Source organism: Macaca thibetana, chromosome 7, assembly GCF_024542745.1.
Source record: "Macaca thibetana thibetana isolate TM-01 chromosome 7, ASM2454274v1, whole genome shotgun sequence".
NCBI lineage: Eukaryota > Metazoa > Chordata > Mammalia > Primates > Cercopithecidae > Macaca > Macaca thibetana.
Window position 1 is genome coordinate 75,375,626 of NC_065584.1, and position 16,499 is coordinate 75,392,124.

Here is a 16,499-nt window from a genome sequence, read left to right on the forward strand (position 1 = left end):
CAGCTACCTGGGAGGCTGAGGCAGGAGGATCTCTTGAGCCTGAGAGTCAAAGGTTGCTGTGAGCCCAGATTGTGCCACTGCACTCCAGTCTGGGTGACAGAGACCCTGTCTCAAATAATGCTAACAATAATAATAATAAAGCTAGGTGATGGACTAGATAATGGCTGGGTGGTAGGTGGTTTAAGAAGAGGGATCAGGAATGGCTTATTTGAAAAAAAAAAAAAATGACATTTAATTTAAGAGCAGAGACAAAGCCTACCCCAAGCATTTGTTTCGTTTTGTTTTGCTTTGAGAAGGAGTCCTGCTCTGTCACCCAGGCTGGACTGCAGTGGAGCAATCTTGGCTCACTGCAAGCTCTGCCTCCCTGGTTCACACCACTCTCCTGTCTCAGCCTCCCAAGTAGCTGGGACTACAGGCGCCCGCCACCATGCCCGGCTAATTAGTAAAGACGGGGTTTCACCATGTTAGCCAGGTTGGTCTCGATTTCCTGACCTCGTGATCTGCCCGCCTCGGCCTCCCAAAGTGCTGGGATTACAGGCGTGAGCCACCGCACCCAGCCCCAAGCATTTTCTAAAAGCATTTTCTAACTACGCTTTTTAAAAAGTCATGTATTGACACGATGGTAGAGCATGATGAAAAGACTTAGAACCAGCAATGCGAAAGGGAGTATGAAGTGTGTAGACAAGTTAGGTAATGGGTAGATTCTTTTTTTGTGCTTGCCCTTCATCAAACACAGCTGAAGCCCTACTTCCTCACTGCCAATCCCTGCCCAACCCTCTCCCAGGTTTGCACCCCCAGATGTTAAACATGACTGTGCCTCTGGCTGATAGCGTGGTGAGGATCCAGAATCTGCCATGTAACAATGGGGAAAGAGAGCTTCTCTGCAGAGGGAACAGGAAAAGCTGTCAGAGAAGAACAAACCCAATGCTTCTTTGGAACTTACAGTGAATCTGGAGCTTTATGAACACGGGGAAAAGTACAGGAGCCAGGATCAGAGAAACAGCCAAGAGCAGAGCCACAGGAAAAAGCTTTAGTTTTACTGTAAGTCCAGTAGGAAGTAAGTAAGTGACATGACCTCATTTGTATATTTATTTTTATTTTATTTTTTTGAGACAGAGTCTCACTTTGTCACCCAGGCTGTAGTGTAGTGGAGCATGAGCCTCCTCAACTTCCCAGGCTCAGGTTATTCTCTCACCTCAGCCTTCAGAGAATCTGGGATTACAGGTACACACCACCATGCCCACCAATTTTTGTATTTTTAGTAGAGATGGGGTTTCCCATGCTGCCCAGTCTGGTCTCAAACTCCTGGACTCAAGCAATCTGCCCATCTCTGCCTCCCAAAGTGCTAGGATCATAGTCTTGAGTCACCATGCTTGTTTACATATTTTAAAGATCCCATTGGCTACTGGGCGGAGAATAAACTGCAAGGCTAAAGGTAAAAGAAGCAGCAAGATTAGTTAGAAAGTTCTAAAAGTACCCTAGGCAAGCAGTGATGTGGCTTGACTAGGATGCCAGCAGTAGTGTTGGAGAGAAGAGAGTAACTTTAGGGCATATTTTGGAGATGGAGTCCCAGGATTTGTTGATAGACATGTATGTGGGGTGGAGAGTCATGCTTTGGCTTAGCAGAGTAGTGATGTTTATGGAAACTAGAAAGATTGGGCTCTTTGATGGGCTTGAGCTGTCCACTAAAGGCACAAGTAGAGATTAAGTTAGGCAGCTGGGACTCCTGGGAAAACATTGAGATGAATATATAAATTAGGCACTTATCTGTGCCTAGATGATCTCTAAAGCCATGGGCATTCCCAGCCTTGAGGTGGTGATTTTTCACTGTAAATTAATAAATTGGGTAACTTATTAAGGTAGTGGGAGCCAAGCTAAGATGCCCCAACACAGCTGGTCATCCCCAGTGTGGGCCTGCCCATCTGCTTTGCCAAAGGCCTCAGTTGAGAACTGCTTCTACAAGGTTGTTTTGTTGTGTTTCCACATATAAAACTCTGTGCCCAAGTTCCCCTTTATTCTTACGGATCAACGTGGAAATCAGAAAAAGTGATATTTATTTAAAATGTTTTTGAAAAAATGCATGACAGTGCTTATTTGGTGGAATAAAGAAATATTACACAAATAAAAGAGAAACTTAAATAAGCAGATTAAGCAATACAACCAAACACTTGTGTAGACCTTTTCTGAGGCCACATGCAGTAACCAGAGCTCCTTGACTTTGAACTCAATGTGGAAAGGCTCTATTGGTTAAGCAACCTAACGAAACAAGTACCCCAAAAAGTCATGATAGACATCCTAGAATAAAATGAACATAGGGCAATTTATATTTATCCCCTTAATAGTTATTCATTGAGTAATTACTATGTAATTACTGTGTTGACTTCATGCCCTCCTGGGGCTCCTTTCTCAGCAGAGGAGACAGACCATACTAAGGGATGGAGCTGATGGAGGTGGGTGTGAAATACCTTTTGACCAAGGTAAGAAGGTGATAGGCAGTTCCAACGAGAAAAGGACCCTTAGTTAAGCTGCCCCTAATGGGGCAGCTGGGCTCAGGATCTGCTGAACCAGCCTGAGAAGGCTGAACCTTCTCTCCTCTAGGCTCTATGCTTCATTTTAAGTGCCCATCTTTCCCCCTCAGGCTGATGGCTGCATCCTGTAAACCATTTAAGTGTTAAGATCCAAGAATGCTTGACTTTTCATTTCAGATTATGTAGGATGAACCAGTTTAGGTAAAGGAAGTTTCCTTAGTATCACTTCCAATTGACTAGAAATTTACCATGGGGTTTGTGGCCAGTGCCCTGCCTTGGTTTTAAACACGTCTTGCTCTGCAGGTCACTGACCTGAGTGTGTATTTCCCTCAAGGACCTGGGAGAGAGGAGTGACTATGGCAGGACAAGGTTCACCTTATCTTGAAGTCCCTAGGCCAAAAATTTTATTAGTAGCACTCTTAACTAGCACCTCCATTTCATTATTGCCAACAGTCAGGCTTTTAAAGGGCTTCAGAGGCTACAGACTTTTTTTTCAATGTCTGAACTTCAGATGAGTTGTCATAAAATCACCTTTGTTCTACATGATGCATTGTGCCTGGATGAAACAACTCATTATAAAAGGAGAACACTGCCCTTCCCCACCATGTCAGAATTCAGTGTTTGCCACAAAGGCAGCATCAGCTTCAACCGAAGATAATAGTCACATACACATACTCACAATCACAGCTGAGTTTGATATTTTACCTATGACAGTCTTTTATTAAACCCTTTGTAAGAGATTTTAAATACTTTCATTCTTTATAACTTATTTGGATAACACTGCACAAGAATGCCCCTCCCTTTCCCCATTTCTCTGCACTATCACCAAAGGCCAGTTGTATTCTAGATAATCAGCACATAAAGTAAAATCAGAAAAGAATTAATTATTTCCATGTTTACCTATAAAGATAATGGTTTGAAACCTGTTACTGTGTTTTTCTTCCTGGATAATTCCTCATTGGAAATTACAGAACACAGGCTCTAGGTGCCACAGCCTTTTGAAAACTTCTATCCTGAGAGGATCACAGACCTTGCCTTACCTTTAGTTGAACTAGATGTACATCCACATGTTTGCTGTCCGAATCCTGCTGGACTGAATAGGTTAGGTCTCGGACCCTCTCTGAGGTCATCCGGAGCCAGGTCTCAATTTCAGGTAAGTGGAGGACAATTTTCCAGTCAGCCCCTGTGTGTAGTGGGGGTGGCTTTTCATACTGCTGGTCAGAGTCCATGTCCTTCATTGCCTCTTCTCCCTCACCCTGCTCCACAGTGGGGGTCACATTGATGGCCATGGGTGAAGCATCAGTAGCCATGGGATCCAGGTCCTGTGACCTCAGGGGGGAAAGTGTCACGCTCATGGTTAACATGGAGAAGTCTAAACCTCACTTCTTTCCAAAACAGCTGAAAGGCAAGAGGAAAGAAGAAAGCAAGAGTCAGTCAAGATTGCCAAATAAAGAAATGATACTTCACAGAAGAAACAGGATTTCTAAATTAAGCCAGATTTCTAAATTAAGAAACCATAGCTCATAACAAAAACAGAAAGAGGTGTTTTGATTTTCTACATGGTAGCCCCAAGAGCCAGGAAATAATATGAACATAAAACCATTGTGATATTGCCTACTACCCCCCGCCACCCCCATCTATTTTTCCCTCATTTCTTAGTAACAAAATCCGAGTTTTTAGCTGTTCATATTCCTGCCCAGAATTTAAAACTACATTCCCCATCTCCTTTGCAGCTAGGTGTGGCCATGTTCTGGCCAATGAGTGGAATTGTTGTGTTGAAATTCTGGGAGAGCTGCTTACAGGGAGCTGACTCAATTAGGAGGGGCTCCCTTTATGCCCTTCTACTTTCCTCCCCTTCTTCCAGCCTGTGACGTGGACTTGATGGCTAGAGCAGCTGGCAACCCAGACCCAGAAAGGCCTTTGACTATGATGGGTGGAGGATGGTGGAGCATGGAGGTAGAAACACGGGTCCCATATGATAACAGAGGAGCTACCATACCAGGTCTGAGTGCTGCCCTGTATTTCTTTTATGTGAGAAAAAAGCCAAACTTCTATCTTGTTCAAGCCACGATTATTTTGGGCTTTTTTACTAAAAGTATCCAAACATCATTTTGACTATAAAATCAACATATTCAATACATGGGACAGCTACAGTGGGAAGATGTTCTAACTACAAAAAACACTGAGCTGAATTCAGGAGATATTGCTCCTTTCTATGACTTGTTAGCTAAATAATAACCTGTGACAATCCCAAATCTTTACTTTCCTAGAAAATATAAATCATGGATTGTACTGAATAGATCTAATTAACTCTCAATCTAAATTATATTAATATTTGGTTATATGGAATTTTTAGAGGTTTCTGGAATTTTAAGGGTAATAAATTGGTCTGAAATACATAAACAGTAAAATATTAACCAAATAAGTTAAAATAACGTAAGTGTAATTTATCATAAAGTAAGGTTGGGTTTTAAGATAAATTTAATTAGTTTAATTATCCAGCTATTAAATTTATCTCTCTTCTGGAACCAGTCTAGTATAACAACAACTTTTAGGCTCTTGTATTTTAAAATAAATAAGCACTATTTTTAGTCTCAGGAGCAGCTTTTTCTACTCAAGGCAATGAATTTCTTTTTCTTTTATAATTTTTTGTCTGGTTCTACATATTCAAGTTAGTTTATACCATTATTCCCCCAAAGATGAAAGGTGACTCACCAAAAGATCAGAAATTAAATGTGATTGTCAAAAAGTAGTTCATATTTGTATAGTAACAAATATTCAACAACAGAAGCAAAATTATCTTTACATACCAAAAGAGAGGGGAAACTTTAGAAATGCTTCCAATTTGACTGGAAACATGTATCTTTCCATACAGGAATGAGGAGTGGAAATAAAAAAGACTTGTTGAGTTGACAAAAGCCTTAAGACTAAGTCACTGCTATGACGTATTTTTTCAGAATCTTTCCAATACTGCAGCATAATCCCTTTCTCTAATTTCTTAAGCATCTAACTTTTGAATTAAATGATGAGGAGAAGGCCAGGCGCGGTGGCTCACGCCTGTAATCCTAACACTTTGGGAGGCGGAGGCGGGCGGATTACCTGAGGTCAGGAGTTCAAGACCTGCCTGGCCAACATGGTGAAGCCCCATCTCTACCAAAAATACCAAAAATTAGCCGGGTGTAGCGGTGGGCGCCTGTAATCCCAGCTACTCAGGAGGCTGAGACAGAAGAATCGCTTGAACCCGGGAGGGGGAGGTTGCGGTGAGCTGAGCCAAGATGGCACCATTGTGCTGTAGCCTGGGCAACAAGAATGAAACTATGTCTCAAAAAAAAAAAAAAAAAAAAAAAAAACCAGAGAGAATTACAGATAAATTTTTAAAACAAAGTTATTTGCACAGAGCAAAATATATGTCATAAAGTAGGTTTACCACTTTGATACTTGCCTTAGAAAATGGCTTCAGGCTTCAATTAGATAGCCTCCTCCACCTGATTGCAAAAGGCAGAAATCCATACCCCACACTTTTTTCTTTCCCATGAATATAAGGCAGACACCCCACATTTTTAACTATGCTTGTATTCTCTTTTAAAAGTAATAAGAATACTAGACCCAGCTATTAAAAAAAACAAAAACAAAAACAATTAGAAAATAACAAAATTTCACTGAGAGGGATAAAACTCCAGGAAGAGTAAGCTACCATACCACTTCTTCATAAACCATACTCCAGCCTCAGGCTGATTCCAACTTCTCCAATTTTTTTTTTTTTTAGACAGAGTCTCACTCTGTCACCCAGGCTGGAGTGTCGGCCAGGCTGGAGTGCAGTGGCATGCTCTCGGCTCACTGCAAGCTCCACCTCCCGGGTTCATGCCATTCTCCTGCCTCAGCCTCCCGAGTAGCTGGGACTACAGGCACCCGCCACCACGCCCGGCTGCTTTTTTGTATTTTTAGTAGAGACAGGGTTTCACCGTGTTAGCCAGGATGGGCTCGATCTCCTAAGCCACCGTGCCTGGCCCCAAATTTTTAATATTTAGAAAAGATTATTAATTGAGCCACTGCCCTCTGGGGGTAAGTTTAGAATCACAATCCTAGAGAAGGAATCTGATACATAAAGGTTAATAAGGTTTCTAGTTCAAGAACATAGAACTGGTTATAAAGGGAGACACTGGTGTCACAACGGTTTCCTCTTCTAAGAAGCCAGAGTCATTGAAACTAGAAAACTGAATGCTGAGCCAGGGCAGCATACAATGAACTGTTTAAGCTACACTCACACACACACACTCGCCCACAAAACCCTGCCCCAAAGCCCTGCACAACTGAAAAACAGTGCTTAGTCACTGTGTTTTCTCTGAAACTCCTAAGTCAAGGCAGGGCCTTCCTTGGAATACACATCCTACTGTAAACTAAAAAACACACTAAAGAATTAGCTCAGTGCAATTTATGCCCCAACTTGCAACATTTCCATATACACCATTATGTGCACTAAGCACACTGCAGTTTTATATGATTCGGGGCAAAATGCTCCACACATTTCTTGGCCTCAGTTTCTTCATCTGTAAAATGACAAAATTGAACTAGATGGCCAGTAGGATCCCATTTGCCCTAAGAATCTGTGATTGCCTAGGGTTATTTATCCAGAGATTTGGAAGCTCTTGGAAGTTTCCTGCCTATCCTGAGAGCTGTGTAGCTACTAAATGATGGTCTCCATTTTATCAAAGCATACAAGTATTATTGATAGATGTGTCCTACTTAATGAAAAGGAATAAATTGCTATCATGAAAAAAGCATTTTGTTAAGTCATCATTTACACATTTTTTGTTGCTAATTCTTCCCAGAGGAACAAACATGGGAGATTCTCCCCTCTAGAAGTCTGCCACTTAAGACTGACAAAACAGATGTGGTTATATACGTAGAAGACAAATCAGAATAAAATAAAAATATGAAACAAAAGCATAGCTGGAGAGGAGAGGATGTGCATCCTATGTGAGTAAAGTACAAAGAAATCTTACATTCAAGCTGCCAAAGCAAAATTTTCCTGTAACTATAAAACTTTTACCTAGATGCTATGTTTCCACATTTAACTGATCAGACTATACACAAGAGAATTTCTATAACCTGCAGAAATAAAGCAAAGTGTGCTTTACTCAAGTTTCATTTCAACTTCTATTTACTTTCCCTCACATATATCTTTGCCACTAGGAAAAGAATGGTATATGTATCATTAAGCACAGCAAGCCTGGGTAGTAGCATAAAATGGATTAATTGCCCATTTTCATGAAAAGAAATTATCACATTTTTCAGTTGTTAGTAGTAGTTCACATTTAAATGTAGCATATATGGATGGTCATACTCTATTTCTGATTTTAACAGAATCACATCTGATTTTAAAGATAAATTATAATTTTTTTAAAATGCTTCCCATTGTGGAAACCTACAGTAACAGTCTTTGTGAATATTTTTCTTGCCCTTATCAGGATTATTCAAGTTTCTTTCTCACCAAGCTAATTACTCCATTTGAATGCAAACAGAAAGCAGGAAATTGAGCATAAGTCTATATTTGTAAATAACATAAGTTTTGAATTCTTTTTTACAAGTCATCTTGCAATAAGATTTCTTTCTAGTCACAGAGACGTTTTTTAAAAAGCTTAGACTACAAGTTCTGATAGTGAAAATAAAAAAATTTGACTAAGTGCACACAGGCACCCACCAAGTTGCAACTCTGGCTCCAAGATGGTGTGAAGGGAGTGATCAGCCAGCTTTTTGGAACCCAGTGACCTCTCATCTCCCTCCCCCTACATCAAATGCTTGTCTGCGGCCACCTTTCCAACATTAGCGATAATACCACCTTTATCCCAGCTGCTGTTAAAAATAACATCCATCAAATCCTTTCCTTTACACAAATCCAAAGAAGAGGCAATAATTAAAGTGCAATAGCTGAAAGCAGTAATTATTTTAAGGCTTTTTTAAAAAAAGTTATAAAAGGGTTTTCCCATCTTACTCTATAATCCTATAGAAACATGCCATGGATGGCTTATTAACAAGAACTGTTTCTGTGATCTCGTGTCCACAAGTTTTGGGTTGGAGCCTGACGCTAGCAGAAGGCATTCAACTTGAATAAACAAACACAGTTAAATTAGAAAAGTTCATTCGACCAAATCAGGAGACAAAAAAGTTCAGCTACATCGCCATCAAAACTTCCCACCTCTCTCTCCTTTCTTTTACAATTTTTTCTCTTAAATAAAATAACAGAAAAGCCAGGTATCTTGCCGACTGTACTCACTGTAAATGGTTCTGTCCCTAATGGCCCTTCAGGATTAATCATCTGGCTCCTCCTCTCCCCGCTGTTTCTCTTCTTGTGGCCAAACAATATGAAGGCCAGTGTCGGGGCTGCACCATGCTGGAGGACACTGGTGCCAGTAGGGTCCCAGCTTCACACTCCCTTAGTGGCCTAAATCTCTTGGGCAGAGAGGGCTGCTATGCAGTCCCTATTTGGAAGCTAATGTATAAGCTCCAGGATTGTGCAGTCATAGGCAGACCTTTTGCAAACAAGCAGTGATGAGTGGGCTGAGAAAAAGGAGACAGTTGCCAGAACAAGGATCACTATAGAAAAGAGTCTTTGGGTGGACAGAGCACTTACAATCATGGTTCAGAAGAATCAAGACTATACTCTCAAAAACCCCAACAATCTTAAAGCAGGATAAATTAATAGTACTGTGCTAACATGACTAGCTGACAAAGCCAACTTCAGCCAAATAAATTCCTGCTCTGTCTCAGCAAGAAACTGTTCTTTCCATGTAAGAGCATTATCATGAGTACAGTTTGAGAGGCAGTCTTTTCATCATGTAAATCAACCCTAAGCCTACATTCTTATTCTCAGTATTTCTCGCCCTGCTTACTCCTTAAAACATAAGCAAGTGATTAAAGCATAATTCTAGTCAAATTAACAGATGTGCTTGCTACATAGCACTTATTGCAGAACAGAGGTAGAAAAAATTATATTAAGCATCACATAATTTTCCTTTTTCTCCCCCTTCATTTCTTCTCTTACATTTTTATAACCACTCTTCACAGAACCTATTCATACAGACACTGAATTTAGAAATAAATAAAAAAATCCTCTGGCCTGTTTCAATTTTTGTCTAAGGTTAGCTCTCATGACTTGATTGCATTAAGGAGAAAGACAGAAACTCCAGAGGTGTACCCTGTATCTGATTCCAGGATACCAGATTGGGCTCTGCAAAGAAAACACGAAAGCAAATTTAATACATTGGTTAATTAAATGCCACTGCCTAACCAGATAGATGAGGGTCTGATTCGTCACTTAGTTTTAAATCTTGCTGCCTGCCTACGTCCCATGCCTTTTGTTGGGTCAAGACCTGGGAAACTTTAAATGGCTTTAAGCTCTAAAATAGAAGAGGCAAAGAGTTGCTGCCAAATATTAAGTTAAATTTGTACTTAGGGAAAAAGTTAAAGTGGCTTCTGTAAGATGCTCCTAAGGAAATGTCCATAATTGCTTCCTGATGCCTTCTTCTCCTTTGCTCTCTTTCCCTGCCCACCCCAGTGCCCTCCAGCACTCACATAGAGTAACACTGTTTAGTGAGAGCACTGCAGTAGCCCCAGATTAATCTTACTTTCTAATCCTCTTGCAATAACAGGCCAGCCTACAAGTGGATGTCAGTGAGGAGAAGGACTATAAGTGCCCCAGGGGGGAAACAGCATGTCAATAGGGGAGCCCAAACAGATTTCCATAATTTAAAAGATCTCGGTGTTATCATTGGTGTTTCTCTCTCCTTTCCCTTTTTGAATATGTCCTTTTGTACAGCTGTGCCCCTCGGCAGATGGGTGATTACATTCTGCTAATCACTTAGAGACCATGCACCATCTCCTGGGTCTTTCCTCAAATACCCGCTAACTCCCTTGCCCAGAGAACAGTCTGCTATCAACCATAACACACTTAATCAATCATCTTCTCCCCTCAAACCTTCCTCCTACCCCTCTCCCCAATTATTCAGATCTTCCTGTGGCAGGGATACCGAGATTGACTCAGATATTCATCATGCCTTCTGTATTTTCTTTCCTCCACTACAGCAGTCATTTCCTGTCACACAGAGATTCATTTGGCTGCTTCAGGCAGGCAGCCGCAGTGGCACCCATGGTCATCAGTATGTGGACCTGGACTCAGTGAACACTAATGAGCATTCATACTTCTCACCCTCATCCCAAGTTGCTAAAAATCACCTTAAAATATTAGGCAGTCACCTTTCTATTGTTCAAGAAATTGTGAGAGACTGGATTTGTAAAACTTTAATACATAATTTGTACAATTGTTGCCTTTGTCAATGCTATTAAGGTAAAGAAAATGAAACAAGATTCATTTCAAATCAACTGACATTTAGTGGTCAGTATTTAAATCAACTGACATTACTGAAAATCAACTATATAAAAGGCATTCTATGTATATGTGACTCATCATATTTACCCTCAAGGAAATTATAACTTTATAGAAACAATCTCTCTCTCTCTCTCACCTCTCTCTCTCCTCTCCCCGTCTCCCCCTGACCCAAACACATACTCATACCTACTGCACCAACAGGCTATGGTCAAATATATGAAGGGCAAAAACAAACAAACAAAAGCCCAGTAAGGCCCCAGGAGTGTCAATTATCCTGAGTAAAGGAAAGATAAGTGCGAACCTTTACCACAGAAGGTAATATTTCAGGTGGCTTATAAAAATGGGTCTGGAATTCCCTACTCAATAAATGGTGCTGGGATAACTGGCCAGCCATATGCAGAAGATCGAAACTGGACCCTTCCTAACACCATATTCAAAAATTAACTCAAGATGAATTAAAGACTTAAATGTAAAACCTAAAACTATAAAAACCCTGGAGACAACCCAGGCAATACTATTCAGGACATAGGCACGGGCAAAGATTTCATGATGAAGACACCAAAAGCAATTGCAACAAAAGCAAAAATTGACAAACGGGATCCAATTAAACTGAAGAACATCTGCACAGCAAAAGAAACTATTAACAGAGTAAATGGACAGCCTACTGAATGGGAGAAAATCTGTGCAAACTATGCATCTAACAAAGGTCTAATATCCAGTATCTGTAAGAAACTTAAACAAACTTACAAGAGAAAAACAACCCCATAAAAAAGTGGGCAAAGGACATGAACAACTTCCTTCCTTCCTTCCTTCCTTCCTTCCTTCCTTCCTGCCTTCCTGCCTTCCCGCCTTCCCGCCTTCCCGCCTTCCCGCCTTCCCGCCTTCCCGCCCCGCCTTCCCGCCTTTCTCTTTCTCTCTTTCCTCTGTTGCCCTGGCTGGGATGCAGTGGCACAATCTCAGCTCACTGCACCTCTTCCTCCTGGGTTCATGTGATCCTCCCACCTCAGCCTCCCAAGTAGCTATGACCACAGGAACACAACACCACGCCTGTCGAACTTTTGTGTTTTTTTGTAGAGACAAGGTGTCACCATGTTGCCCAGGCTGGTCTCAAACTCCTAGCCATTGGCCCACCTTGACTTCCCAAAGTCCTGGAATTACAGGCATAAGCCACCACAGCCAGCCAATGAACAGACACTTTTCAAAAGAAGGTATACATGTGGCCAACAATCACATGAAAAAAATGCTCAACATCACTGATCATTAGAGAAATGCAAATCAAAAACAAAATGAGATGCCATCTGACACCAGTCAGAATGGCTATTATTAAAATGTCAAAAAAATAACAGATGCTGGCAAGGTTGTGGAGAAAAAGGAATGCTTATACACTGTTGGTGGGAGTGTAAATTAGTTCAGCCATTGCGGAAGTCAGTGTGGTGATTCCTCAAAGACCTAATGACAGAAATACTATTTGATCCAGCAATCCTATACCCAAAAGAATATAATTCATTCTATTATAAAGACACATACATGCATATGTTCATGGCAGCACTATTCACAATAGCAAATACATGGAATCAACCTAAATGCCCATCAATGGTAGACTGGATAAAGAAAATGTGGTACATATACACCATGGAATACTATGCAGCCATAGAAAAGAATGAGATCATGTCCTTTGCAGGGACATGGATAGAGCTGGAGGCCATTATCCTTAACAAACTAACACAAGCACAGAAAACCAAATACGGCATGTTCTCACTTATAAGTGGGAGCTAAATGATGAGGACACAGGGACACACAGAGGCGAACAATACACACAAGGGCCTTTCAGAGGGTGGAAGGTAGGGGGAGGGAGAGGATCAGGAAAAATAACTAATGGATACTAGGCTTAATACATGGGTGATGAAATAATCTGTACAACAAACCCCAAATACACAAATTTTCCTATATAACAGACCTGAACTTGTACCCCTGAACTTAAAATAAAAGTTAAAAATAGACAAAACAAAATTTTTTTAAAAAGAGAAAAAGGATATCATTTAAACAAGCAGAGATGGAAGGGAGGTAAAGGAATTCTAGGCTGGGGAAACTGCATGGATAAAGATACCTCAACACCAAGAAGCTGGGAGAATCAGCAAATAATTGAGTGTTGAAGGGAACAGGAAGCTTGATGGGGCCAAGAAACAGATTAAGCTACAAGGTAAGTTGCTGCCATATTGTAAGAGGGATGAGAATGCCATGTTATAGAATTTGGAATAAATCTTGCAGGGAGCAAGGATTCTAAAAAGATTGTCAAAAAAGAATAATTCAATTATAGTTCTATCCTAGAATGGTACAGGAAAGTCAATACATGCACTCTTATTTAGAAAATGAAATAAGAAATCAGCATCATGAGAGGATCAACATCCACTTTTTCAAGCAAAGACTTTATTAACACAAAGTGTAACCTTAAAAACTTCTTTCTAGCCCAGAAAGAAAAGATATATATAGAGAAAGAATACAAGTTTGACTTTTGGATCAAAATGATTAAAAGAGTTCTACACTGTGTCCTACCTACTCCATTAAATATAAAAAGAATTCTCCATTTTTAGTTCTCCATTAACCCTACTCACAATCTTAGTATTATAGATTTGAAGTGGAAAAATTTTAAGGATCATTTCATGCAATGTTTCTACTTTTTTCTTGTTCTAAAATTATTTTAAAATTTATTAAAGAGTTATATATATATATAAACATTGTATATATAAACATATATATAAAAAACATTGTAAAAATAGGCAAGATTGAAGATAAAAGATCCCTCTTTAGCCCCACATTCTCTACAGTCAACAAGCAATAAGAAGCTATTTATATGCTGTGACCTCAATATGTAAAGTAGGAGAGAAATGAGCCCTGAGGGAAGGGTCATCTTGAAAGATCCTGAAGTCTGAATTAGTTATCTGTATTAATTCAGCAATATAGAAGTATTTGCTAATTTAGCATTTACCAGGTGTTAATAAGTATTCTACAAAAAGGTTGTTAATAAAAATAAGTTGGGGCTGGGAATGGTGGCTCATGCCTGTAATCCCAGCACTTTGGGAGATGAAGGTGGGAGATTGATTAAGCCCAGGAGTTCGAGACCAGCCTGGAAAACATAATAAAACCCCATCTCCACCAAAAAAAAAAAAAAAAAAAAAAAAAAAAAAAAAAAAAAAAAAACTTAGCCAGGCGTGGTGGCATGCACCTGTAGTCCCAGATACCAGGGAGGCTGAGGTAGAACGATCACCTGATCCCAAGAGGTCAAGCCTGCAGTGAACTGTAGTCTCACCACTGTATTCCAGCCTGGGTGACAAAGTGAGACCCTCTCTCAAAAAACAAACAAACAAACAAACAAAAAATTAATTGGGAGAGGCCTGGGCAATTTCTGAGTAAAGACGGCCAACTGAATACACAGACTTAATTTTTCTCCTTCCAGAAACCCTACCAACACTACTGAAAAAGTTTTTTTGTTAAGTATAACCACTCAAGAACGGGAAGAAAAATGGGATTTTGGAAGCCAGAAATTAGATGAATAAATGATAAATGACTTAACCAACTCATAAAAACTAAATCTTAAGTTAGCAGTACAGAGAACAACCAACCAACAAAGAACAGAGAACAATTCTGATTTTTACTTCAGAATCCTTCAAGTATTTTGAAATTGATGGAACCAGGTACCTCTGGAAGTAAAGGTGGAGTGTTGTGTAGGGAAGAATTACCTTTATCTAAAGAAAAGATGGGCCTTTGCCCCAGCTCCCAGGAAGTAACCTCTAAACCCTTGGAATTTCCCAAATGTTAGGAATATCTGAGTTAATTATGATGGGCCCCTTAGACTATACCTGGTAAGTGTGTGCTAATAAGGTGACTCAGAATGAGGGCTGGCCAGACAGAAGAACCAACCATGTGGTCAAAGGGTTGAGGCTTTGGGCAATGATGTGGGTGGTGATTCAATCAATCACACCTATGTAATGCAGCCCCAATAAAAACTATGGACATTGAAGCTTAGACAAGCTTCCCAAATTGGCGGTATTCCATGTGCATTGTCACACATCAACAACAGAAGGGTAATATATCCCTGAGGACCTGGAAGATTTGTGCTAGCCTCAGATTCTTCCCTATGTGTGTGTTCCTGTGGCTGGCTCTTATTTGTATCCTATTGCTACAATAAAACCATAATAAGTAATAGCACTTTCCTGAGTTCTATGAGTTGTTCTAGTGTATTATCAAAACTGACAGAGTCTATGTGAACTCTCAAATGTATAGCCAATTGGTCTGAAATGAGGATAGCCCTGGGGACCCCCAAATTTGCAACTGGCATCAGGAAGTTGGGCAGAACTGTCAGTCTTGGTGGTCTGTGCCCTTAACCTCAAGCTTGGCCTAACTCCAGGTAAAGAGACAATCATATGTTAAGATTAATCTTGATTTTTAAAAATGTTTAAAAATCAGTGAGAACTATAAGTCTCTCCTTACTCTGTGTTGCTGATTAGTTGCTTCCACCCCTAGTTCAGACAGAAGACTGGACGTATATTACCTAGAAAGAATGAATCACAGGGTCTCTGGACTGGCAGACACCAGGCGCAATTGAGGAGTATTCTGAAAATAAGAGGATTCAACTAATGTAGACATTCTGAATGTTGAGATCCCCAGTCCTCTTCCCTGACTCAGCTCCTCATACACTGGGAGCAATTTCTTTACCCTCCAGTCAAGAGACTAGAGATTCCCTCTCTAGGAGATCTGATCAGTCCAAGAAGACAAGATACTGAAATTGGCACATCCAGATTACCCTACAGTGACGTTCAGTCAACAGGCCTACCTACACATTCAGAGCATCCAATCAGCTTTCTAGTCTTTTACTCCTAAATATGAGAAGGCAGTCAAGGATTAGCAGAGATTTAGGGAAAGCTCCAGTTTGTGTAACAGACTCACAGCAAGCAACAAAAATCTCAACCTGGAGGAAATACACTATCCATGGAAAATATGATTTGGGTAAAAAAGAAAGATTATCAGAGATAAGATATTATATCCATAAAATAAGAAAAAGAGGCTATACTTCAAAAGAAATATGTGTAGAACCAAAAAAGAACTCTGGGAAAATAAAAGTATGTATAATAGCAAAAATGAAAACCACAATATAATAGCTAAAAATAAAGTTGAGGAAATCTCACAGAATGTAAAGTAAAAAGGTAAATAGATATAAATTAGGAGAGAAAAGGTAAGATAATTAGTGACCATTGCAGGAGGTCCAACACCTAGAGGAAAGGAGTTCCTGAAGGCAAGTGGAAAGAGAAAGGAGGAATTATCAATGAAATCTTTCAAGAAAATGAAGGACCTGAGTTTACAAATTTAAAAGACCAGCCTAGTGCACTAAAAATAGACAAACACCAAAGGAACATTATTTGAAATCTCAGAATATGCAGGGAAGTAAGTTTTAGGGTGGAAGTAGAAGTATATACAAAGCATGATAAATCAGACTGGTTTGGATTTCTCAACAGCAACATTAAAAGCCAGAAGACAATTTGTTTTACATAAGAAGGAAAAATAATTCTAATCTAGAATTTTATAGCAAG

General features: G+C 40.0%; 1 protein-coding gene across 4 annotated transcripts in view; it reads right to left on the minus strand.

The window, feature by feature from the left end:
- Positions 1 to 16,499, minus strand: part of AKAP6 (A-kinase anchoring protein 6) — a 652,282-nt gene that overhangs the window by 414,001 nt on the left and 221,782 nt on the right. For all 4 annotated transcript variants that reach the window (XM_050798308.1, XM_050798307.1, XM_050798309.1 and 1 more), the window contains one exon: positions 3,569 to 3,926. In XM_050798308.1, the coding sequence (XP_050654265.1) occupies positions 3,569 to 3,892 (324 nt within the window). In that variant the 5' untranslated portion in view covers positions 3,893 to 3,926. The remainder of the gene's footprint in view (positions 1 to 3,568; positions 3,927 to 16,499) is intronic.